Source organism: Mytilus californianus, unplaced genomic scaffold (assembly GCF_021869535.1).
Source record: "Mytilus californianus isolate M0D057914Y unplaced genomic scaffold, xbMytCali1.0.p SCAF_6, whole genome shotgun sequence".
NCBI lineage: Eukaryota > Metazoa > Mollusca > Bivalvia > Mytilida > Mytilidae > Mytilus > Mytilus californianus.
In genome coordinates this window covers 71,478,640-71,504,567 of record NW_026262712.1, presented here as the reverse complement: position 1 = coordinate 71,504,567, position 25,928 = coordinate 71,478,640, and the positions used below count along the sequence as shown (strand labels likewise).

Below are 25,928 nucleotides of genomic sequence, written 5' to 3'. Positions count from 1 at the left end.
AACCCAACAACAAAGATAACAGAAAGACAATCTAGAGCCCAATATACAGACTGAAACAATAGACAGAATGAAAAAGCACAGTCAATGGTTGAAATGTATTATTATTTGGACTCTACAAGATTTAAAATCTTATATTTTTCAACAACTTTTTGAGTTTCAGGCTCAACATGCGTATGCATTAAATAGTATTAACTATTGCATCCTATTTCATTTTCTAATCCACAATAAAACATATTGTTAAGACAAATGGCTGATATAAAGAATAATGTCATTTGGTTTTTTACACTGACTTCATCAGCTTGAATTTAACCTCGCCCTAGTTGGGTTGCTTGATTTTTTTGCTGATAAAGTCAGTGTCAAAAAATAAAAAGCAATTATTCTATATTAATTTCATGCCACTCTGGAAAAGTAGTGAAAGGTCTTTTGTTATTACCATTCAAAATGTTATTGAATATGATTTCAGTATTCCAGTTGGCTACCAAATATGGAGAAGAACTATGTATCTGTGAGAACTAAACAGATTCCTCATACTCGTGCCACAGTTAAAGATAGTCAATATATTGTTCAGGTCTTAGAAGAGGATCGTCCTAAACCAAAACTAGATTCAGGGTATTTAGAATACTATTATATAATTATTTCAGATATTAAAGGAAAAAGCTTTCAAGTAATATTTTGGATTGTAGTCTAACATTACTGGTTTGCATGATATACCAGTAATTAATTTCTGAATTTAAGCTATTGAAAACACCTACATTGTGAATGGAAAAGACGAAACTAATGAAAATTAAGTTAAATATCTTCTTAATTGAACTAAAAATTGAATTGTGCAAAATTTTGCCATCATTTTATATTGATTAATTAATATGCTCATTCTTCTCTCTACTTAGAAATGCTGCATTTTGAGGGGAAACTGCAATAAATGCACTTTTTACAAGAAACTCTAGATTTGATTGTAAGCATCTGGTAGCGTTAGATCTTTCTTCATGCTAAGTGGACACAGACAAGGGGTTTCAGGATCACCTGCCTGGCCTAAATAAAATATTTATGAATGTCATTCACTTCTTTATCAAATTTAGAGAACAATAGGATGATTTGTGATGTTCCATGTTTAAAGTGTTCATATGATATAACTTTGTGGACAAATATGTGATAAAATCAGGATTAAAAATGCTATTTTCCCTCATGTATGGATCCTAATGACAAAAGCGTAACAGATAAAGTTTAGCTTTTATGTATGGTAGTAAAATTCTGAAAAAAAACCTTTCCCAGATCACACAGTGAACTTACTGTATTCAAACTAAACATGTTGGATAGTTGTCTCATTGGCAGTCATTATCACATCTCCTTTATTCATATTGTTAAATAATGGAGTATTTGAGGTAAGATATCTAAACCATTTTTTTGGTAAAGTGTGAGAAGGGTCATCATGACATGTGTATTGCTTATCTTTATTTTCAGTAAAGAGATATGAGAACGATCCTCTAGCAGACATCTTAAATATTTATCTCTTTATTTTCAGTAAAGAGACAGAATATGAGAACGATCCTCTAGCGTACATGTTAAATGTTGATCTCTATATTTTCAGTAAAGAGACAGAATATGAGAAAGATCCTTTAGCGGACATGTTTAATGTCTTTATGCAAGTTTTCCTAAGTCAGGCAATGGAGCCAACTTTTCTTGAAGCAATACATGAAAGTGGTGGTAAGTATATTTATAAAATATTTGAAATTCAGTTTTGTACATATTTTGTATGAAGCATAATAACAAATATTTGAGATACTGGGGGAACGAAATAACTGGACATAAGGGTATGGGTAAATACTGAACTATAGTTTTTGATGTCACAGTGAATTCAAATGCTTGTTGTGAAAAGACATTCAAATAAATACAAAAAAAAAGTTGATTGGTTCACATTGATACGAAGTTTTCAATAATATTCAAAGGTACCAATATTATGATATAAGTGAAAATTAACGTGAAGGTAATTAATCTGTAAAATTCGAATAACTAATGTTTTGTTTTATTTCTTCACATTTTTTTAACACTTTGACAATAGTCCATGCTTGTTATGCATTTTGTATGAAATTGATGTCTGTGACATATTTTAATTTCTCATTTTTATACGACCGCAAAAAAATTTTGTGGTCGTATATTGGTATGACGTTGGCGTCGTCGTCGTCGTCGTCCGGCGTCGTCGTCCGAATACACAATGGTTTTCGCACTCTAACTTTAGTTTAAGTGAATGGATCTCTATGAAATTTTACCATAAGGTTCAATACCACAATAGGAAGGTGGGGATTGATTTTGGGGGTTATGGTACCAACAGTTAAATAATTAGGGTCCAAAAAGGGGCCGAAAATAAGCATTTTTGTAACTTCCAGACATAACTTGTGTGTTATTGTATGGATCTCTTTGACATTGTACTACAAGATTCCATATCACAAAGGGTCGATGATGGGATTGATTTTGGGGTTAATTTCCTCGAAATTTTAGGAATAAGGGGCCAAAAGGGGGCAAAAAACAAGCATTTTTCTAGTTTCATGACAATAACTTGTGTGTAAGTGTATGGATCTTTCTGAAATTTTACTACAAGGTTCCATTTCGCAAAGGGAAAGCTGGAATTGAGTTTTGTGGTAATTGCCCAAAACGTTTAGTAATAAGGGGCCTAAAAAGGGGTTTAAAATAAGCATTTTTTAGTTTCTAGACAATAACTTGTGTTCAAGTGTATGGATCTCTCTAAAATTGTATTACAAGGTACCATACCACAAAGGCAAGGCTGTTATTGAGCTTGGTTTGGGGGGGAAGGGGGGGTGATGAATCATAGGGGGGGGGGGGGGTCAAAAAAGGGGTAATTATTTTTTTTCGTTTAAGGAATAAGGGGAAAAAAGGTTAAAAAACTAGGGTTTCCATTTTAATAGACAAATAATTGAGTAAAGAACATTATTTAAAAGCAGTGTAAGGTTGGTAATTCAAACTCATTTAAATATCTCACCTGCACTATGTTTGAATTATGTAAATTGGAAATTTGCCAATTATTTTAGTATAATAAACTTCATTGGAAATTTGCCAATATAAAATTTTGCTGATGAAGGTTTTTTGTTTACCTTTAGTCTGACTATGATGTCATTTTTGTCGAGCCTTCGACTTTTGTCGAAAAAGCGAGACATAGCGATCCTACATTCCGTCGGCGTCGTCGTCGTCGGCGGCGTCCACAAATATTCACTCTGTGGTTAAAGTTTTTGAAATTTTAATAACTTTCTTAAACTATCCTGGATTTCTACCAAACTTGGACAGAAGCTTGTTTATGATCATAAGATTATATTCAAAAGTAAATTTTGTAAAAAAAAAATTCCATTTTTTCCGTATTTTACTTATAAGTGGACTTAGTTTTTCTGCCAAGAAACATTACATTCACTCTGTGGTTAAAGTTTTTAAAATTTCAATAACTTTCTTAAACTATCCTAGATTTCTACCAAACTTGGAAAGAAGCTTGTTTATGATCATAAGATAGTATCCAGAAGTAAATTTTGTAAAAAAAAAATCCATTTTTTCCGTATTTTACTTATAAATGGACTTAGTTTTTCTGCCAGTTAACATTACATTCACTCAGTGGTTAAAGTTTTTAAAATTTTAACAACTTTCTTAAACTATCCTGGATTTGTACCAAACTTGGACAGAAGCTTGTTTATGATTAAAAGCTAGTATCTAGAAGGAAATTTTGTTAAAATTTTGTTTGATTTTTTCCGTATTTTACTTATAAATGGACTTTGTTTTTCTTCCAGTTAACATTACATACAGTCTGCAGTTTAAGTTTTTAAAACATTTATTAGATTCATAAACTATCCTGGATTTTTACCAAACTTGGACAGAAGCTACTTACAATCAAAAGATAGTATAGAGAGGAATATTTTTATTTATTTTTTTCCTCATTTTTGTTGAGCCTGCGATTAACAGCAAAAGTAGGCGAGACACTGGGTTCCGCGGAACCCTTACGAATTTTTTTTCTTTAAAATTTTCCATTTTAAATTGGTTATTTCTGATTTATATATAAAAGCAAATAATAATGATATGGTTTGAATAGGTAAATTAAAAAATTTTAAGTTCTTAGACTACTTTCATTCTGTGTGAGAAACCTATGCTGTGTCAAATATTTAATTACAATCCAAATTCAGTGCTGTATCAAGCTTGAATGTTGTGTCCATACTTGCCCCAACTGTTCAGGGTTCGACCTCTGCGGTCGTATCAAGCTGCGCCCCAGCGGAGCATTTTATTGAAAGTAGACTTTTTGTAGACGTCACATGCAACCTTTCCATACATTTAACTTTTTTCTCTGAAAATAATCTGTTGATATATAATGTGACCATTTTGTGTATACATGTAATTAAGTATACATAGCTATGTTGAAAGACGTGTCTAATGGCAAATTATAAAATTACAAATTGTTTAGTCTCCAAGAAAACCTATAGGTTTCCTTTGCAATTTTTGCATAATACATGTATATGTAATTTGAGTACTGTGACTAATAGGTTAGATTTGTGGAAACTTGTTTTCATTGTTTAAAAAAAATTGTCATACAAGCCTGCAGTATAATTATCCTAGACTACTTAAGTTTGTGATTATGTTTTATCGAAAAACCTGGGAAACTAGTACCAAACACAGTAAACATGGTAAATCTAGTTACTTTTTTATTTTTTATTTTTTTTATTTTTTATTATGTTCTGCCTTAAATACTAAGTGTGGGACAAGAGGAATCAAATGTTTTTCCACCTCACTGTAACATCATGTAATAATGGATAAATGTAGAAGTCTTCTTCTTTCAAACAACTGTAAAACTTGCATTAAGTATGGAAAAAAGTGTTATTGTGAATAACTTAAAATAACTACCATCATTTCTAAACAAAAATATTTTGTATGTGCAATTTAATGATATTACACACTATAGCTAGTATATTCTTTAATTTACATGCCTTACTTCATTTATAACTGTTTTGAAAAATGTTGTACACACAGAAATTAGTATCTTACATTCTTTATATATTGAAGGAACTCTGACCATATATAGATATAAGAATATGTGGTATGAGTGCCAATGAGACAACTCTCCATCCAAGTCAAAATTTATAAAAGTAAACCATTATAGGTCAAAGTATGGTCTTCAACACAGAGCCTTGACCATCAGATTGTACACATTATTTTTAGGTTCCATATTTGGATATCAGTCTTGTCATGTTGTAATGTTCAGTATGGTAAAGATGTTTTAAACTAAAACGTCCATTTCTTTCCAGATGATTTCTATCTGAAACCATTGAAAAAGATTGATGATATCATATCTAAAAAGCTGATAGAAATTAACAGTAAAGTCAGATGGATGATTGATTTTAAGGTTGGTATTGATTAAAGGCTAATAATGATAGAATACTAACTTTATAAGTAACCTTTAATTTTTTTTTTGAATTCACCTGATATTGCTTGGTTGGTGTACAGAAATAGTGCAGTTATCCCTGCTTGGTTGGTGTACAGACTTGATTTACATATGTTTGCAGTGTGCATATTTTCACAATTAAAGTACTCTCTATACAGCAGTGAAGTCTATATAGGATGCAAGACTGAATATGATAATCAGATATTTAATGCTTGATGTTTCTTACTTTATAAGGTACAGTATGCACATGGTATAACAAGGAAATCTTAGTATGGTGAAGTTGTTTTAAACCTTAAAAGGGTGATCTAAGGTATACATCAGTGAGAGAGTAACCCAACAGTACAACAATTTAAAATAAATCTAGAGGTCAACAAACAGTCTTCAACAATAACAAAACAGGTGTTTGTTTTCAATCTCTTACTTGCCCAGTGTAAAAAGTTGTAATAAAGAAAAAAAATAACACTGACTATTGAAGATCTGCCATCAACTCCAAATTCTCCTGACAATGTTTTATTACTTTGATGTATTTTATTAGAGCTGTTACCTTAATTACTAGTACATTCTTTTTTCATCCAATCATGTTAAGGTGGTACCTAACACTACAGGGAGATAACTCTGTAAAAATCAACTAAACGTTTTAATCACGTTGTATTGTTAAGGAAATATTAAGCTTCTCAATGATCAAAATTAGTGTTTGTCAAACTGCTATATAACCAGTGAAATTTTTCTGATAAAGTGATTGGTTCAAATTATTTGAATTTTTTTAATTTTTGTCAAAGGGTCAAAGTAAACATTTTGTCAAAATTTTAGGAAAATTAAACGAGCCAAATTAATATTAGTCAAAGTGTTGGGTACCACCTTAAGGTAAACTTCAATAAAAAGACAAACATAATAGTCATAATAAAAGAAAAAAAATAATTAGTTGTAAATTATGAATAGTTAACATGTAATATTTGTTTCAGAAAACTGCTGAGAAGAGACCTCACATCAGAGAAGTGGACAGACCTAACCTCAAAACTCTGTGTCAGGTAAAATATTATAACCTCAAAACTCTGTGTCAGGTATACTTTATAAGATAACCTCAAAACTACATGTCTGATATGATTTATGATGCTGTTCAAAAACAACAAAAAAGATGACAATATATCAGTTTGTGAAATGATTAACTTTCCTATTTGAAAATTTCAAATATATGTTAATAAATGATTTTCTTAGGTTAAAAGATAGTAACATGGGTCTACTGAAGAACTAGACACTGAACATTATTATGACCCTAGTTACATTCCTGATGAACTTGTATGGGTATGAGTAATTTTCCAATAAAACTGACCTTAATGACTAATAAGCAGAATATTTATCTAGAAATACCCTGACTCTTCGATCAAATCATATATAAAGATGTAATATGCTGTAAATTTCATCAATGAGAATTTCTTCTAGTGTTCATATCCACATGTCCATTTTAAAAAGTAATGGAAGTTCAGAGGCAGAAAAAGAAAAATGTGAAAACTAAAAATTTGGTCCTAGAAATCATAAAACTTTAAAGTCTGCTAAAAATATAGCATTCTACAGTCTCGTATATTCGGTGTATGGAAGGACTGTAAGGTGTACATGTCCAACTGGCAGGTGTCATCTGACCTTGACCTCATTTTCATGGTTCAGTGGTTATAGTTAAGTTTTTGAGTTTTGGTCTGTTTTTCTTATACTGTATGCAATAGGTCTACTATATTTGGTGTATGGAATGATTGTAAGGTGTACATGTCTAGCTGGCAGGTGTCATCTGACCTTGACCTCATTTTCATGGTTCAGTGGTTATAGTTAAGTTTTTGTGTTTTGGTCTGTTTTTCTTATACTGTATGCAATAGGTCTACTATATTTGGTGTATGGAATGATTGTAAGGTGTACATGTCTAGCTGGCAGGTGTCATCTGACCTTGACCTCATTTTCATGGTTCAGTGGTCAAAGTTAAGTTTTTGAGTTTTGATCTTTTTTTCTAATACTGTATGCAATAGTTCAACTATATTTGGTGTATGGAAATATTTTATGATCTAAATGTCAGTCACACAGGTTTTATGTGACCTTGACCTCATTTTCAAGGTTCATTGCTCAGTGTTAAGTTTTTGTGTTTTGGTCTGTAAACTATAAGCAATAGGTCAACTATATTTGTTTTATGGAAGAATTGTTAGCTGTCCATGCCTGCCTAGCATGGTTCATCTGACCTTGACCTCATTTTCATGGTTCATTGGTCAATGTTTAGTTTATTTGGTTAATGTTTAGTTTATGTGACAGTTGTAATAAAGCTTTATATTTAGGACTATCAACATAATATCAATGATTAGTAAAAAAGGCAAGACATTTCAGTGTGTGCACTCTTGTTTTAACCTTTTATATTAATGGAATATCAATTCATATTATACAGGCTACAGAGAATGCCACACAGAATGCCATAAAGTCTGTGCACTTGTTTGGTCAACCTTATGATAGAACCACGTTGAAGGAAATTCCAGATAATACAGCTCAGCAAGGCAGTGTGGTAGGAAAACTGATACTTATTATATACACATCATTTACATTTTAAGTTACATTTGACAAACTTATAACTTACATATTGGATGTTATGTTATGACTTGAGACAGCTACCAATGAAAAACCACAGTACTTATAAGCAAATGTCTCAAGTTACACTGTAGCTTTCAATAAAGCATTAGCTAGAAATAAAAGGAGATTGTTAACATAAATGGGTCAGCATACAAGAAAACACAAAGTACTTCAGGAATAGATATCTATAGGTACTGTAGGGTACTCACAAATGGTCAAGTGTCTACACCATGTCAGGGTTTAACCATCATCCTGAATCTGTGCAAGTTGTGCATTAAATCAGCCAAGACAACAAAATGTCCAGCCCTAATGTACACAAATATTATACTGTAAATTCAGAAATTATTGCGTGCATTTATTATTGCGATTTTTTAAAAATGGACAAAAATGCAAGATTAATTATTGCGATTTAAGGAAAATCTGCATACAGATCGATATATGTATCAGATATCAAAATACGAGTTCTTATTATTGCGATACTCACGCATTCGCATTATTCGCATTAATAAAAACCTCGCAATAATTTCTGAATTTACAGTAGATAGAATGATGAGGTTATTTTTGTGCATAGAAATATGATGAAATTTTAAGCGTTTCTCTGAGAAAGTCTCCCACATGTTTTCTTTGAATATGCTAAGCATACAAGAAATCTCAAGTTTGTTGCATACCAGTGTTAGTTTTATAAAGCATTGATTTGGAATAAGTAGATGTGGTATGGTTAACAATGAGACAACTTTCCACCAGAGACCAAATAACATATATGCTAGCAACTATACATCACAGAAAGGCTTTCAACAATAAAATAAACCATACTGTATAGCAAGCTATAAAAGGCCCTGACATATCAAAATATAAAACATTTCAAACGAGAAAACTAAAGGTCTGATTTATGTACAAAACAAACAAATCAGATATATAGAAACTAATGGCAAACAGCTGATTTAGGGCTATTCCATTAAAATGTATGTGGGAGGGTAGGAAAGGAAGTTTAATTATTGAATGTGGGTCATGGGTCTTTTTTTTTAGTATGCGTCTATTACCATTATGCAAAATTATCTAAAAAATGGTTCTTGGTTGTAGGGATATTTTGAAAGTCCCTTCCTACCCTCCCACATACATTTTAATGGAATAGCCCTTACAGGCTCTTGACTTGTGACAGGCACACACAGAATGTGGCAGGGTTAAATATGTTTGCGGATGCCCAACTTCCCCTAACATGGAACAGGTGTAACAGCACAACAGAAGAACAAACTATAAAAATCAGTTGAAAGAGCTTGACTCATCAGATCCACATAAAGCACAAAAAACAACTAACAAAACCACTAAGACATAAAGTACCTATTTGAGAGTACTCACACTTACTGATGTTCAGTTAAAACATAAGTATATTATTTTTTGTAGGAATACCTGTTAGGAAAATCAGCATCACATTACATAGGTGCCTACCATAGTCTTCATCATTTCAAGTATAACCTGTATAAAAGGTGCTTAGCTAAGGTATGATATTTCCAGTACTACCGATATATATGGTATTTTTGTTTAATAAAAATAATGTCTTTGGGAGAGATGGTAAATATAGAAAACAAAATGGGACAGGCTTTACTCCCTACTTCAAGGGAAGTCTCTTTGAAGAAGTTTTGCATTCTTAAAACAGGAAAACATTTTCATCCAAAAAACAACAGCAGAAGTAAGACTCCATAAGAAAATGACATTATTTGGCTTATATGTAGAAATCAGTTGCGGGGGACATAGAAATGCCAGGCGTCAGTTTGGTGTTTTAGGCTTTCTCGTATGTACAGTTCTTGCAAGATTATTATGAAATTTAAACTAAAGGTTTATATCAGCAATGCATCGGATAAGGTTGAAAATCATTACCTGTCAACTATTAAAAAAGTTTTGTCCCTTGAAAATATTCATTATATGGAGAATTACATTGAAAGCGCTTTCACATGGACAATTCTTGCCAAATTATAATTGATGAATTTAAATCAAGGTTTATATCAGCAATGTCTTGGACAAGTTCAAATATCGGTGCAGATCAACTTTTTATAAAAGTGTTATGCCCCTTCGAAATAATAATTGTATTGAAAAATGCATTGTTAGTGCTCTCAAATTTATATATATTTATATCAGCAATGTCTGGCACATGTATAAAAAATCAGAGCTGATCAAATATTTTTTTAAGGAGTTATGTACCTTTGGTATATAAATTCTATAGAAAATTGCATTAAATGTGCTCTCGCATGTACAATTATTGTCAGATATTTTAAAAATTTAATCATAGGTTTCTATCAGTAACTTCTCAGACAAGATCGAAAATCAGTCCCAATGAACTATTTTAAATAGAGTTATGCCCTTCGAAATATCAGTTTTATGGAAAATTGCATTGTAAGCACCTGAAGCCTACATTTCGCTAAGATATTTAGGAAAAGTTTTTGATAGCAATAAAGAAGTTTTGATTTTAGTTATTGCCCTTTGACAGATAAAATATTTGCAACGTAGGGGACATTGGACCTCTCTTTCTTTATTTTGATAATTATTTAGTTGAAAAAGGAAATAATTTTCATCAAGATGTGACAGTTCTGTTAAAAGCATATGTTACAGAATAGAATTTCTTTTTTCTTATGTACTGTAAACATATGGAAACAATATACTTTAATGGCTTTCTTTTTGAGATGTATCAGGTGTTTTTTCTGCATGTTTGGGAGTTGAAATACAAAATTTCATATTTTATCACTTTTCTGAAAACAATTTGCAATAAATTTGAACTCCTCAGTTCAATTAACATGAATTTTGTAAGTCAAAATTTATTATCAGTGTTGCAAAAACAGTGCATTATTATTGGCCCCTTCTATTAAATGACATTAAGTTTTATTTTGAGCTCTGAAATGAGTTGGGAAGATTCATTAAAACATTTGGTCATCTTACATTCATGAAGGTTGCTAATTAGCTCACCTGACCTGAAAGGTCAAGTGAGCTATTCTCATCACTTTGCGTCCGTCGTCCGTAAACTTTTACAAAAATCTTCTCCTCTGAAACTACTGGGCCAAATTTAACCAAACTTGGCCACAATCATCATTGGGGTATCTAGTTTTAAAAATGTGTGGCGTGACCCTGTCAACCAACCAAGATGGCCGCCACGGCTAAAAATAGAACATAGGGGTAAAATGCAGTTTTTAGCTTATAACTCAAAAACCAAAGCATTAAGAGCAAATCTGACATGGGGTAAAATTGTTCATCAGGTCAAGATCTATCTGCCCTGAAATTTTCAGATGAATCGGACAACCCGTTATTGGGTTGCTGCCCCTGAATTGGTAATTTTAAGGAAATTTTGCTGTTTTTGGTTATTATCTTGAATATTATTATAGATAGAGATAAACTGTAAACAGCAATAATGTTCAGCAAAGTAAGATTTACAAATAAGTCAATATAACCGAAATGGTCAGTTGACCCCTTTAGGGGAAAATGGCCCTTTATAGTCAATTTTTAACCATTTTTCGTAAATCTTAGTAATCTTTTACAAAAATCTTCTCCTCTGAAACAACTGGGCCAAATTAAACCAAACTTGGCCACAATCATCATTGGGGTATCTAGTTTAAAAAATATGTGGCGTGACCCGGCCAACCAACCAAGATGGCCGCCACAGCTAAAGATAAAACATAGGGGTAAAATGCATCTTTTGGCTTATAACTCAAAAACCAAAGCATTTAGAGCAAATCTGACATGAAGTAAAATTGTTTATCAGGTCAAGATCTATCTGCCCTAAAATTTTCAGATGAATCGAACAACCTGTTGTTGGGTTGCTGCCCCTGAATTGGTAATTTTAAGGAAATTTTGCTGTTTTTGGTTATTATCTTGAATATTATTATAGATAGAGATAAACTGTAAACAGCAATAATGTTCAGCAAAGTAAGATTAACAAATAAGTCAACATGACTGAAATGGTCAGTTGACCCCTTTAGGAGTTATTGCCCTTTATAGTCAATTTTTAACAATTTTTCGTAAATCTTAGTAATCTTTTACAAAAATCTTCTCCTCTGAAACTACGTGGCCAAATTAAACCAAACTTGGCCACAATCATCATTGGGGTATCTAGTTTTAAAAATGTGTGGCGTGACCTGGTCAACCAACCAAGATGGCCGCCACGGCTAAAAATAGAACATAGGGGTAAAATTCAGTTTTTGGCTTTTAACTCAAAAACCAAAGCATTTAAAGCAAATCTGACATGGGGTAAAATTGTTCATCAGGTCAAGATCTATCTGCCCTGAAATTTTCAGATGAATCGGACAACCCGTTATTGGGTTGCTGCCCCTGAATTGGTAATTTTAAGGAAATTTTGCTGTTTTTGGTTATTATCTTGAATATTATTATAGATAGAGATAAACTGTAAACAGCAATAATGTTCAGCAAAGTAAGATTTACAAATAAGTCAATATAATCGAAATGGTCAGTTGACCCCTTTAGGAGTAATTGCCCTTTATAGTCAATTTTTAACCATTTTTCGTAAATCTTAGTAATCTTTTACAAAAATCTTCTCCTCTGAAACAACTGGGCCAAATTAAACCAAACTTGGCCACAATCATCATTTGGTTATTTAGTTTTAAAAATGTGTGGCGTGACCTGGTCAACCAACCAAGATGGCCGCCACGGCTAAAAATAGAACATAGGGGTAAAATTCAGTTTTTGGCTTTTAACTCAAAAACCAAAGCATTTAAAGCAAATCTGACATGAAGTAAAATTGTTTATCAGGTCAAGATCTATCTGCCCTGAAATTTTCAGATGAATCGGACAACCCATTGTTGGGTTGCTGCCCCTGAATTGGTAATTTTAAGGTAATTTTGCTGTTTTTGGTTATTATCTTGAATATTATTATAGATAGAGATAAACTGTAAAAAACGATAAATGTCGGCAAAGTAAGATCTACAAATAAGTCAACATGACCGAAATTGTCAGTTGACCCCTTTAGGAGTTATTGCCCTTTATAGTCAATTTTAACCATTTTTTCGTAAATCTTAGTAATCTTTTACAAAAATCTTCTCCTCTGAAACTACTGGGCCAAGTTAATTATAGATAGAGATAATTGTAAGCAGGAAAAATGTTCAGTAAATTAAGATGTACAAACACATCACCATCACCAAAACACAATTTTGTCATGAATCCATCTTCGTCCTTTGTTTAATATTCACATAGACCAAGGTGAGCGACACAGGCTCTTTAGAGCCTCTAGTTTTTATACTGTGGTTCATGTCTCTAGAAGAAGGGATATATTGATAGAATATGATAAAATTATTGAGATATTCATTTACAGGAAACTTTAGAGAGCATAAGTTTTTAATTTTTATACAATGACAAAAATTTTTTTGGGATCATATAATGGTATGATGTGGTCTGTGTCGTCGTCTGAAGACACATTGGTTTCCGGACAATAACTTTAGTTTAAATAAATGGATCTCTATGAAATTTTTATGCCCCCACCGTAGCGGTTGTGGCATTAAGTTTTACCCTTGTCCGTCTGTATGTACATACATACGTACGTCCGTCCATCCGTACGTCCCAAAATTGGTTTCCGTTCTCTAACTTGAGTTTGCCTCAACCAAATTTTATGAAACTTATACACAATGCGTATTACCACAAAACACAGATCAAGTTTGAATTTTGGTGGAGTCACTTTTATCGTTCTAGAGTTATGTCCCTTTATAAATGGAAAAATTGCAAAATTTTTAGTTTCTGTTCTCTAACTTAAGTTTGCCTCAACCAAATGTTATGAAACTTATACACAATGCTTATTACCACAAAACACAGATCAAGTTTGAATTTTGGTGGCGTCACTTTAACCGTTCTAGAGTTATGCCCCTTTATAAATGGAAAAATTGCAAAATTTTAGTTTCCGTTCTCTAACTTAAGTTTGCCTTCACCAAATGTTATGAAACTTATACACAATGCTTATTACCTTAAAACACAGATCAAGTTGAATTTAGGTGGCATCACTTTTACCCTTCTTGAGTTATGTCCCTTTATAATGTTACATGCAAGTGGGGGCATCATCTGTATCCCATGGACACATTCTTCATTTATTTTTCGTGAAATTGGTGGTGTCACTTTAACCGTTCTGGAGTTATGCCCCTTTATAAATGAAAAATTGCAAAATTTTTATTTTCTTCTAAATATCAAGTAATTTTTAAAATTGGAGTTATCTTCCTTTGTCCATGATTATAGTTGAATCAACTACAATCAGTGCTTTATACAATGCAATGTTTAATTTTGACTTCCATTGATAAAACGCAGATCAAGTTGAATTTGGGTAGTGTCACTTTAACCATTATTGAGTTATGCCCCTTTATAAATTGAAAGATTGCAAAATTTTTAGTTTCCATTCTGTAACTTAAGTTTACCCCAACCAAAAATTATGAAACCTATACACAATATTCATTACCACAAAACTAAGATCAAGTACAAATTTTTTGTTTCCATTTTTATACGACCCCAAAAAAATTTTTGTGGTCGTATATTGGTATGACGTTGGCGTCGTCGTCGTCGTCGTCCGAAGACACATTGGTTTTCGCACTCTAACTTTAGTTTAAGTGAATGGATCTTTATGAAATTTTACCACAAGGTTCAATACCACAAAAGGAAGGTTGGGATTGATTTTGGGGATTATGGTAATAACAGTAAAGGAATTAGGGGCCAAAAAGGGGCCAAAAATAAGCATTTTTGTAACTTCCAGACATGACTTGTGTGTTAGTGTATGGATCTCTCTGACATTGTACCACAAGGTTCCATATCACTAAAGGAATGCTGGGATTGATTTTGGGGGTAATTGCCTCCAAATTTTAAGAATTAGGGGCCAAAAAAGGGGCAAAAAACAAGCATTTTTCTAGTTTCATGACAATAACTTGTGTGTAAGTGTATGGATCTTTCTGAAATTGTACTACAAGGTTCCATATCACAAAGGGAATGCTGGGTTTGAGTTTGGGGGTAATTGCCCTAAATGTTTAGGAATTTGGGGCCAAAAAGGGGCCAAAAAACACATTTTTTTCTAGTTTCCAGACAATAACTTGTGTTCAAGTGTATGGATCTCTCTGAAATTGTACTGCAAGGTACCATACCACAAAGGGAAGGCTGGGATTGAGTTTGGGGGTGATGAATCATAATGGGGGTTCAAAAAATTTTGTGGGGGGATTTATTTTTTTTTCCTTTTTTTTATTTTTTTCCTTTTTTGTTTCTTTTAAAATTTTCCATTTTAAGTTGGTTATTTCTGATTTATATTTAAAATCAAATAATAATGATATGGTAGGAGATACACACCAAACAGGATGTGTAAATTATTATATAATAAGTATTGTGCAATAGCAAGAAATTTTCTATTGCACAGTATTGCACAATAGCAAGAAATCTTCAATAGATTCTTAAATTTTGGTTCCGTTTTCAAATTGGTCTACATTAAGGTCCAAAGGGTCCAAAATTAAACTTAGTTTGATTTTAACAAAAATTGAATTCTTAGGGTTCTTTGATATGCTGAATCTAAACATGTATTTAGATTTTTGATTATGGGCCCAGTTTTCAAGTTGGTCCAAATCGGGGTCCAAAATTAAACTTTGTTTGATTTCATCAAAAATTGAATATATGGGGTTCTTTGATATGCTGAATCTAACCATGTATTTAGATTTTTGATTTTTGGGCCCCGTTATCAACTTTGTCCACATTGAGGTCAAAAGGGTCCAAAATTAAACTTTGTTTGATTTCATCAAAAATTGAATTATTGGGGTTCTTTGATATGCCGAATCTAACCGTGTATTTAGATTCTTAATTTTTGGTTCCGTTTTCAAATTGGTCTACATTAAGAATAGCAAGAAATATTTAATAGCACAGGATTGTGCAAAAGAAGATACTTCCTATAAATTGCTTATTTCTTGACCAATTTCAATGGGGTTTTATTCTTGATTTCATGGGGTTCTTTAATATGCTGAATCTAACCGTGTATTTAGTTTTTGGATTTTGGGCCCCGTTTTTAAATTGGTCCACATTGAGGTCCAAAGGGTCCAAAATTAAACTTTGTTTGATTTCATCAAAAATTGAATTATTGGGGTTCTTTGATATGCCGAATCTAACTGTGTATTTAGATTCTTAAATTTTGGTTCCGTTTTCAAATTGGTCTACATTAAGGTCCAAAGGGTCCAAAATTAAACTTAGTTTGATTTTAACAAAAATTGAATTCTTAGGGTTCTTTGATATGCTGAATCTAAACATGTATTTAGATTTTTGATTATGGGCCCAGTTTTCAAGTTGGTCCAAATCGGGGTCCAAAATTAAACTTTGTTTGATTTCAACAAAAATTGAATATATGGGGTTCGATGATATGCGGAATCTAACCATGTATTTAGATTTTTGATTTTTGGGCCCCGTTATCAACTTTGTCCACATTGAGGTCAAAAGGGTCCAAAATTAAACTTTGTTTGATTTCATCAAAAATTGAATTATTGGGGTTCTTTGATATGCCGAATCTAACCGTGTATTTAGATTCTTAATTTTTGGTTCCGTTTTCAAATTGGTCTACATTAAGGTCCAAAGGGTCCAAAATTAAACTTAGTTTGATTTTAACAAAAATTGAATTCTTAGGGTTCTTTGATATGCTGAATCTTAACATGTATTTAGATTTTTGATTATGGGCCCAGTTTTCAAGTTGGTCCAAATCGGGGTCCAAAATTAAACTTTGTTTGATTTCAACAAAAATTGAATATATGGGGTTCTTTGATATGCTGAATCTAACCATGTATTTAGATTTTTGATTTTTGGGCCCCGTTATCAACTTTGTCCACATTGAGGTCAAAAGGGTCCAAAATTAAACTTTGTTTGATTTCATCAAAAATTGAATTCTTGGGGTTCTTTGATATGCTGAATCTAACCATGTATTTAGATTTTGGATATTGGACCATAATAGGTGAATGTCCAATTTAAAATTTTTAAGTTCTTAGACCACATTCAATCTGTGTTAGAAACCTATGCTGTGTCAAATATTTAATCACAATCCAAATCCAAAGCTGTATCAAGCTTGAATGTTGTGTCCATACTTCCCCCAACTGTTCAGGGTTCGACCTCTGCGGTCGTATCAAGCTGCGCCCTGCGGAGCATTTTATTTAACATTAGGTTGCCTCAACCAAATGCTTTGAAACTTATACACAATGCTTATTACTACATAATACAGATTAAGTTCGAAATTTGGTGGCGACACTTTCACCATTCTTGAGTTATGTCCCTTTTTAAACATAAAAATTGCTGAATTTTTTAGTTTGTCTCAACCAAATGTTATAAAACTTATACACAACCATTCTAGAGTTATGCGTGTTTACAAATAGAAAAATTGCTGAATTTTTAGTTTCTGTTCTCTACTTAAGTTAGCCTCAACCAAATGTTATGAGACTTACACACAATGCTTATTACCACAAAACTCAGATCAAGTTCAAATTTGGGTAGCGTCACTTTTACTGTTCTTCAGTTATGTCCCTTTATAACTATATGATATGCAAGCGGGGGCATCATCTGTGTCCACATGTGGACACTATCCACATTTATTTAAGAAGGTTCAATACCACAAAAGGAAAGTTGGGATTGACTTTGGGGATGATGGTCCCAACCGTTTAGGAATTAGGGGCCCAAAACAAACATTTTTCTAGTTTCAGGATAATAACTTGTGTATAAGTATTTCGATTGCTCTGAAATTGTACAACAATGTTTAATACCACAAGTAGAAGGTTGGGATTCATATTAGGGGTTATGGGGCAAACAGTTTAGGAATTAAGGGCCTAAAAGGGGCCAAAAACAACAATTTTTGTAGTTTCCGGACAATAACTTGTGTGTAAGTGTATGGATCTCTCTGATATTGTACCATAAGGTTCCATATCACAAAGGGAAGGCTTGGATTGAGTTTGGGGGAAATTGCCTCAAACATGTAGGAATTAGGGGCCAAAAAAGGGCCTAAAACATGCATTATTCTAGTTTCCAAACAATAACTTGTGTTAGATGTGTATGGATCTCTCTGAAATTGTACTACAAGGTTCCATACTACAAAGGAAAGAATTGGATCCAGTCTTGGGGTAATTGCTCCAAGGGGGGATTCCAAAAGTTGCTTGGGGGGTTTCCAATTTATTTAAAGAATTCATATTTTTTTCAAAAATTTTGTATATGTTTTAAGAAGTAATCTTCAATTGCACAGTATTGCACAATAGATTTGTAAGATATTTTACCACATTTATTTTGTGTCAGAAACCCATATTATGTCAAAAATTTGATCACAATCAAAATTCAGACAGTATCAAGCTTGAATATTATATCCAAATTTGCCACAACTGTTCAGATTTCGACCTCTGCGGTCGTATCAGGCTGCGCTCAGTGAAGCATTTTATTTTATTATGTGAAGACATATCATCATTGTGAAATAATGCTTAGACTAAAGTGGAAGTAAAAAGGAAAATGAATGACCACTTTTTTATGACATTAATTTCCTTAAAATGTATTGGTGACAATTTAATATATATATATATATAATCATGTGTATTGTTAAAAATTTAACATTATCACTTTTGAAAGATTACAGCTGTTATCATAATGTTAGCAAGTTAAAGGTTTGGTTTGCTTGCTTGCTTTGTTTGTATTAAAGTTTGATCAAGCATTGTAATTAAGATTGACATCTGAAAACAATATAAAAAGGTGGCGTTAAACTTGTATACATTATATTTAAATTTGATTGGACATTATCAAATAATCAAATTTACCTATATACAGGTTTAACTCCACCTACTTATATTGTTTGCAGATGTCAATCTTAATTACAATGGTTGAGCAAACTTTAATACAAACAAAGCAAGCAAGCAAACCAAACCTTTAACTTACTAGCATTAGGATAACAGTTGTAACTAATTTGATACTTTATAGGTTGATATAGTCAGAGAAGGAAACACAAAATTAGATAATGCTGAAATCCTAGATAAATGTTTAAATAATAGAACATGGGTGCTAAAGGTATGTATAATCTGTTATTCATTTCAAGTCATTGTCTTTTAGTTTTTAACCACAATTGAAGAAAATGAAAGTACTCAAACTATGCATCATCCAGTTTAAGATAAAATCTTAGGGTTAAATATAGCAAGTAAAAATAAATATGCAAATACATGACAGTTTTCAGGTCCTTACACATTCCACTTCATTGACGAATACTTTCATCAATAAGATCTCATGCACACATATGAACTTTTTTTCTCAGCAACTGCAAGTAATAGCTTCTTGTGATAAAGCATCCCGCTTCATCTTGTTTTGCCAGACTCTGTGATATGTTTGTATTTTCTTCGATGTTTTACATACTAATTAATGAAAATTGATATCTTTAAAATATCATGCATATAATATAAAAATAAGAAGATGTGTTATGATTGCCAATGAGACAACTATCCAGCAGAGACCAATGACGTAGAAGTTAGCAACTAGGGTCACCATACAGCCTTCACCAATGAGCAAAACCCCATAGCAAGCTTTAAAAGGCCCCAGAATATCAAATGTAAAACAAGAAAAACTAACAACCTGACATGTATGATATTTTTGTCATGTTTAGACTACAACATAGAGTAAAGGGGGAACATTAAGGGAGCAGTAGCTCACAGTAAATGTTTTATTTATCTATTGTACCTTTCCCTTTCACCTTTTTTGCTTTTTTTTCTTATAACAACTTGGCAACATTAATTTTATTTTGTTTAATATATACTTTGCTTTTTTTTTTGTTATTTCAAAAACACATTTCAAAAACTCATTCATTGATTTATAATCAACTCTTTTTTTATTACAGATATTTGATGACTTAAAGAATATGTTAGAAAAAGGATGAACAAGATTTATAATAGCATTTCTACAAAACAATCAATAAATTCATCATAGTGTTGTGAGAGATAGTGATCTGATGTTTATGTGTGATTTGGTGAATACTGAGTACTAGTGCTCGATGTATGTCTGCTGTCAGAATAGAATTTAATGGATTAAATATATATGTGCTGTTATAATTTGAATTTAACTAAGCCAATATTGTTATTGATATGTTGAGAATGGGCACAAATCTATGATTTAGTTGTAAAATTTATTTATTGTTGAAAAGATCATTTCATGGTTTGTTTAAACTAAAAGAGATGAGGAGATGAATCCTCTATAAGATTGTGTTTTATTTGTTTCAAAAAATAGACCAGTAAACATATGTTGTTGTACCACATCTCCTAATGTCTACTATTAAGATCAAAATCACCAGAGCCATCAGCGAATTTATTTACAAAATATTCACTAAAAAACTGTTGATTCAAATAAATTTTTATACAATAATATGACATACTATAATTTCATGTTTGATTTGTTGAATGGATATTTTGTTTATTGTTATGAAATGATAAGTGACATACAAGTGTTGTTAATGAATGGTAATGATAGAGACTGAGTTCTGTAGCTTGTTAATTAAGTTCTTCATTTCAAACAAATCAGGTGAATAAAATTGTTTTTGTATTTCAAAATTAGGTAAGCAATCTTAGATTTGGAAATAATCGCTTTCCCTTTATTTAATTTGTTGTAATCAGTTTAATTGTAATGATTGATTTTTTTTCAATTCATTCATTTTGTCTACTAATACATTCAGAACTACCCAGGGATTTGAAATGAATAAGTTGTAAATTGCAAGTTTTTAAATTCAGTTTTATTAGAAAACCCAGTTTCAGTGCCATATATTTTTTTTAACAAACACAATGACGTTGGATTTGAAAAGGATAGCTATCCATAAATCTGGTTTTATAATTTGTTATGTGTCACCTCTCCTTATTTTAAAAATACCTGCCTATGAGAGGGATTTAAGTGTGCCTTTCTTTTATTCAGTGGTTTAAACAGATAGAATCACTAAGAAAGGTTGTGCTTTGTAGCTTTATTTTCATTATGTGTATGTTTTTTTGGGGGAAATGTGCCATATATATCTTTGTCACTAATTAAGATGCATTCATATGTCATTATTCAATTCAATTACATCAGATTATTTATGAAACAGAAGTGTGTGATTTAATTTATCCCACATTGTGTGCCAGATATGTTTCAAAGAAACTGTCTAATAATAGGTAAATACATATAAAATTTTATTGAAACTATCACAACATGTTTTGTTATGAGTCAATCTAGAATTCTTTTATAAAAAATTTATACCTGAAAATTGAAAAAAGCAGAAAAAGGTGCTTCCATTTTTACAATACTGACATTCAGAAGGACATTTATAGGTCAATGAGCATTTCTGAAAACTTTTAAAACATTGTTATTCAAAACTTTTAATGTATGGTGTTCTGAATTTTTATTAACCATTAGTTTTTAACACAACATCAAGTTATAATGTTACATGACTGTCATCCAATGTTAACAACTACTGGTTTCTGAAATTTTGGGGGTATAGAACCTAACAATATTTTGATGTTCAAACATGATAGATTGCAGGTTATGTAGTCCAAGACCAAAATGTAGTTGTATTCAGCAAGTTTGTCATATCTCACAAAAATCTCTATATTTGGTCTACTTGGGTATAAATGTCAATGCATTATCTAAAAAAGGTTGACAACAATTATTCTATTTCACTCTCTTACATGTCTTTTCATCAACTTGAAACACTTTTTGTCTTGCAACAATGGACTTAATATTTGGGACCAAATATGGCCTTACTGAACATACTCCTTTATTGAAAATAGTATTTCTGATATGTGGTTGTACTTCAACAAGAACTAGGTCATTTTGTTAAAGTTATTTTCGAATTTTTAACTGTTATATCAATTGTCATTATCACACTAGTTAACACTATCCTATGTCAAATCATTTACCTTATGTCAGTCTGAAATGGACACATGATAACTTTTTAACACAAAAAAGGAATCCAGCAACACACTCAACTATCTCAGCGTTATAAAATGTTATAACTTTTTATAATGTGGATGAAACTTTGATGAGTTGGAGAAAAATATTTGACTCAGAAATGCATTTAGCTCTTTTCACAAAATATTTTTTCTGTAGATACTAAACTTTGGCCAAAAAAGAATGAAAATTGAAATAAAGTTGGTTTAATTACTGCATTATTGTATCGATAAAAAATGTCTGTATTTTATATGCTTTATAATAAAGCTATTTTTTGTGGTTGTACAAATTGACAGTAGGTAGCAGTTACAGTTTCATTTAGTTTTGCTACTTGTGTTTACTGAAATTTTTTTCAGGTAACATTTTAATACTTTTCATTTCATTTCATTTATGATTAGAATTTTTACCAATATACATTTAGTTACTATTGAACCATTGCATTCGTACCTATATCAGATTTATTGATGTACAGAATACTGTTTTAGTAAAAAGTTGAAAAAAAAATCTAATCTTTTTATTGCCTTATTGTTATTGTTAACTGGTGAGCTGATTAACCATCTGAAGGACTGAATATGGAATAGTTAAAAGGATAACCCAAACTTGTCTTTCAATTTTAATAGATTTAATATAAATGTGTATTCAAGGTTACCGCTGGGTCAATTTCTTTTTATTTCAAACTTTTTCTTCTTTCTAACAGAAAACAAATTCAGGTTGCAGCAGTGTTGTCTCATTTATTGTAATTCTACATATCTTTTTTTTTATCCTACATTGTAATAAATAAACAATCAGAACAAAATTTCTTGAACTTTATTAAAATTACTGTAAAATTTGACTTCAGGAAACACGGGATTCATCTTCAATCAGTGTATTGGATACTTCCTGTCTAGTTAAAGGACAAAGAACAAAATCAGAGATTTGTGTTACTTTTGAACATCTTTTAAAACAATAGTTTTCTCTTCCGAACCATCATTAAGAGTAAAAATTGAGACATAAAATTATGCTTAGAAAAGGTGCACCACTAAAACTATTGTGAAGTACCCACTTCAAAACAATAATTGTTATCACAGTTGTAAAAACAATCCTTCAGGTGACATGTGATGCCAATTGACCATTCATTTTCATTAAAACAACTTAATTAGCACCTTTTTAGCTCACCTGACCGGAAGGGCCAAGTGAGCTTTTCTCATCACTTGGCGTCTGTCATCCGTTGTCGTCGTCGTTAACTTTTTACATTTTGAACTTCTTCTAGAGAATCACTGAATGGAATGAAACCAAATATGGCATGAATGTTCCTTATGAGGTGCTGACCAAGTGTTGTTACCTTGAAGCCGATCCATCATCCAAGATGGCCGCCAGCAGGGGGGACTTTGTTTAACATAGGTCCCTATGGACAATACATACAAATGTCTTCTTTAAGAGAACCACTGAATGGAATGAAACCAAACATGGCATGAATGTTCCTTATGAGGCACTGCCCAAGTGTTGTTACTTTGAAGCCGATCCATCTTCCAAGATGGTCTCCAGAGGTGGACTTAGTTTAACATAGGACCCTATGGGAAATACATACAAATGTCTTCTTTTAGAGAACCACTAAATGGAATGAAACCAAACATGGCATGGATGTTCCTAATGAGGTGCTGGCCAAGTGTTGTTACTTTGTAGCCAATCAATCATCCAAGATGGCTGCCAGCAGGGAACTTAGTTTAACATAGGACACTATGGACAATACATACAAATGTCTTCTTTTAGAGAACCACTGAATGGAATGAAATCAAACATGACATGAATGTTCCTTATGAGGTGCTGACCAAGTGTTGTTACTTTGTAGCAAATCCATCATCCAAGATGGCTGCCAACAGGGGACTTAGTTTAACAAAGGCCCCTATAGGAAATGTCTTTCTTTTAGAAAACAGCTTAATGGATTTAAACCAAACATGGTATGAATTTCTTTTGAGGTGCTGACCAAGTGTTGTTACTTTGTAGCTGATTTGTCATCCAAGATGGCTGCCAGCAGGGGGAGTAAGTTTAACATAAGACCCTATGGGAAATTCATACAAATGCTTCTTCTAGAGGAGCACTGGGAAATGAAACCAAACATGGGATAAATGTTCCTTAAGAGGTGCAGATGAAGACCTTAATACATGTATCTTTATAGATTGAGATATACTGTAAACTGCAAAATTGTCAATTGACATCTTGTTGGAGTTATTGTCCTTATAAAGTCATTTTCTACAGTTTCAATGAATTTATTTGGTAATTTCTGTAAACTTTACAAAAGTCTTCTGCTTTTGATTAAATTACGGGGCCAATATTAAACCAAATTTGGCCTCAATCATTATTAGGGTATCTGTTATGATTTTAATCTAATTTTACATGATTTCCAAAACCAAAGTAGAATCAGGTGAGCGACACAGGCTCTTGAGAGCCTCTAGTTTAATTAGTCCATTGTTGCCGATTGCTATCAATTGCATTCAGCTGATTATTATATCCCACGCAACAAGTTGCGGAGGGTATAATGTTTTTGACCCGTCCGTCCGTCTGTCCGTCCGTCCGTCCGTCAGTCCTATTTTTCGTCATCGCAACTCCTCTCAAACCACACAACAGAATTTCACGAAACCTTTTTAGATAATAAGGACATACTATGTAGTTGTGCATATCGACAGGAAATTACGATTCAATTTTTTTTCTAGGAGTTACGCCCCTTTGAACTTGTTTACTTTTAATGTACTACTGCAACAGTTTGTCATCGCAACTTCTCTCAAACCACACAACAGAATTGCATGAAACCTTTTCAGATAATAATGACATACAACGTAGATGTGCATATCGACAGGAAATTACGATTCAATTTTTTTTCCAGGAGTTACGCCCCTTTGAACTTATTTGCCAAATATACTACTGCAACCTTTTGTCATCGCAACTCCTCTGAAACCACACAACAGAATTTCATGAAACCTTTTCAGATAATAAGGACATACTACGTAGATGTGCATATTGACAGGAAATTACGATTCAATTTTTTTTCCAGGAGTTACGCCCCTTTGAACTTATTTGCCCAATATACTACTGCAACCTTTTGTCATCGCAACTCCTCTCAAACCACACAACAGAATTTCATGAAACCTTTGTAGATAATAAGGACATACAACGTAGATGTGCATATCGTCAGGAAATTAAGATTCAATTTTTTTTCCAGGAGTTACGCCCCTTTGAACTTATTTGCTTTAATGTACTATTGCAACAGTTTGTCATCGCAACTCCTCTGAAACCACACAACAGAATTTCATGAAACCTTTTTAGATAATAAGGACATAATATGTAGTTGTGCATATCGACAGTAAATTACGATTCATTTTTTTCTTCTTAGAGTTACGCCCCTTTGAACTTATTTGCTTCATTGTACTACTGCAACAGTTTGTCATCGCAACTCCTCTGAAACCACACAACAGAATTTCATGAAACCTTTTTAGATAATAAGGACATAATATGTAGTTGTGCATATCGACAGGAAATTACGATTCATTTTTTTCTTCTTAGTGTTACGCCCCTTTGAACTTACTTGCTTCAATGTACTACTGCAACAGTTTGTCATTGCAACTCTTCTGAAACCACACAACAGAATTTCATGATACTTTGTAGATAATAAGGACATACTACGTAGATGTGCATATCGACAGGAAATTAATATTTCAATTTTTTTCTAGGAGTTACGCCCCTTTGAACTTATTTGCTTCAATGTACTTTTGCAACAGTTTGTCATCACAACTCCTCTGAAACCACACAACAGAATTTCATGAAACTTTGTAGATAATAAGGACATACTATGTAGATTTGCATATTGACAGGAAATTATGATTCTTTTTTTTTTCTTATACAATTTTTTTTCTTACACTTATTTTATTTCAATGACAATGACAATGTGGGGACGTGGGGTATGTGAGCGCGCTCACTAAGGTTCTTTAATTGATTTTCTGACAAAATCAATACCAGCTCAAGGTGAAATCTG

At 32.2% G+C, this 25,928-nt stretch overlaps 1 protein-coding gene across 1 annotated transcript in view; it reads left to right on the top strand.

Moving 5' to 3' along the window:
• The window catches only part of LOC127704608 (uncharacterized), a 45,513-nt gene extending 22,928 nt beyond the window's left edge, over positions 1 to 22,585 (top strand). Inside the window, exons 8-15 of the mRNA XM_052208726.1 lie at positions 464 to 609; positions 1,586 to 1,701; positions 5,286 to 5,383; positions 6,385 to 6,450; positions 7,842 to 7,955; positions 9,422 to 9,517; positions 18,950 to 19,036; positions 19,854 to 22,585. Of these exons, the coding sequence (XP_052064686.1) occupies positions 464 to 609; positions 1,586 to 1,701; positions 5,286 to 5,383; positions 6,385 to 6,450; positions 7,842 to 7,955; positions 9,422 to 9,517; positions 18,950 to 19,036; positions 19,854 to 19,892 (762 nt within the window). The 3' untranslated portion in view covers positions 19,893 to 22,585. The remainder of the gene's footprint in view (positions 1 to 463; positions 610 to 1,585; positions 1,702 to 5,285; positions 5,384 to 6,384; positions 6,451 to 7,841; positions 7,956 to 9,421; positions 9,518 to 18,949; positions 19,037 to 19,853) is intronic.
• Positions 22,586 to 25,928: the final 3,343 nt, after the last annotated feature.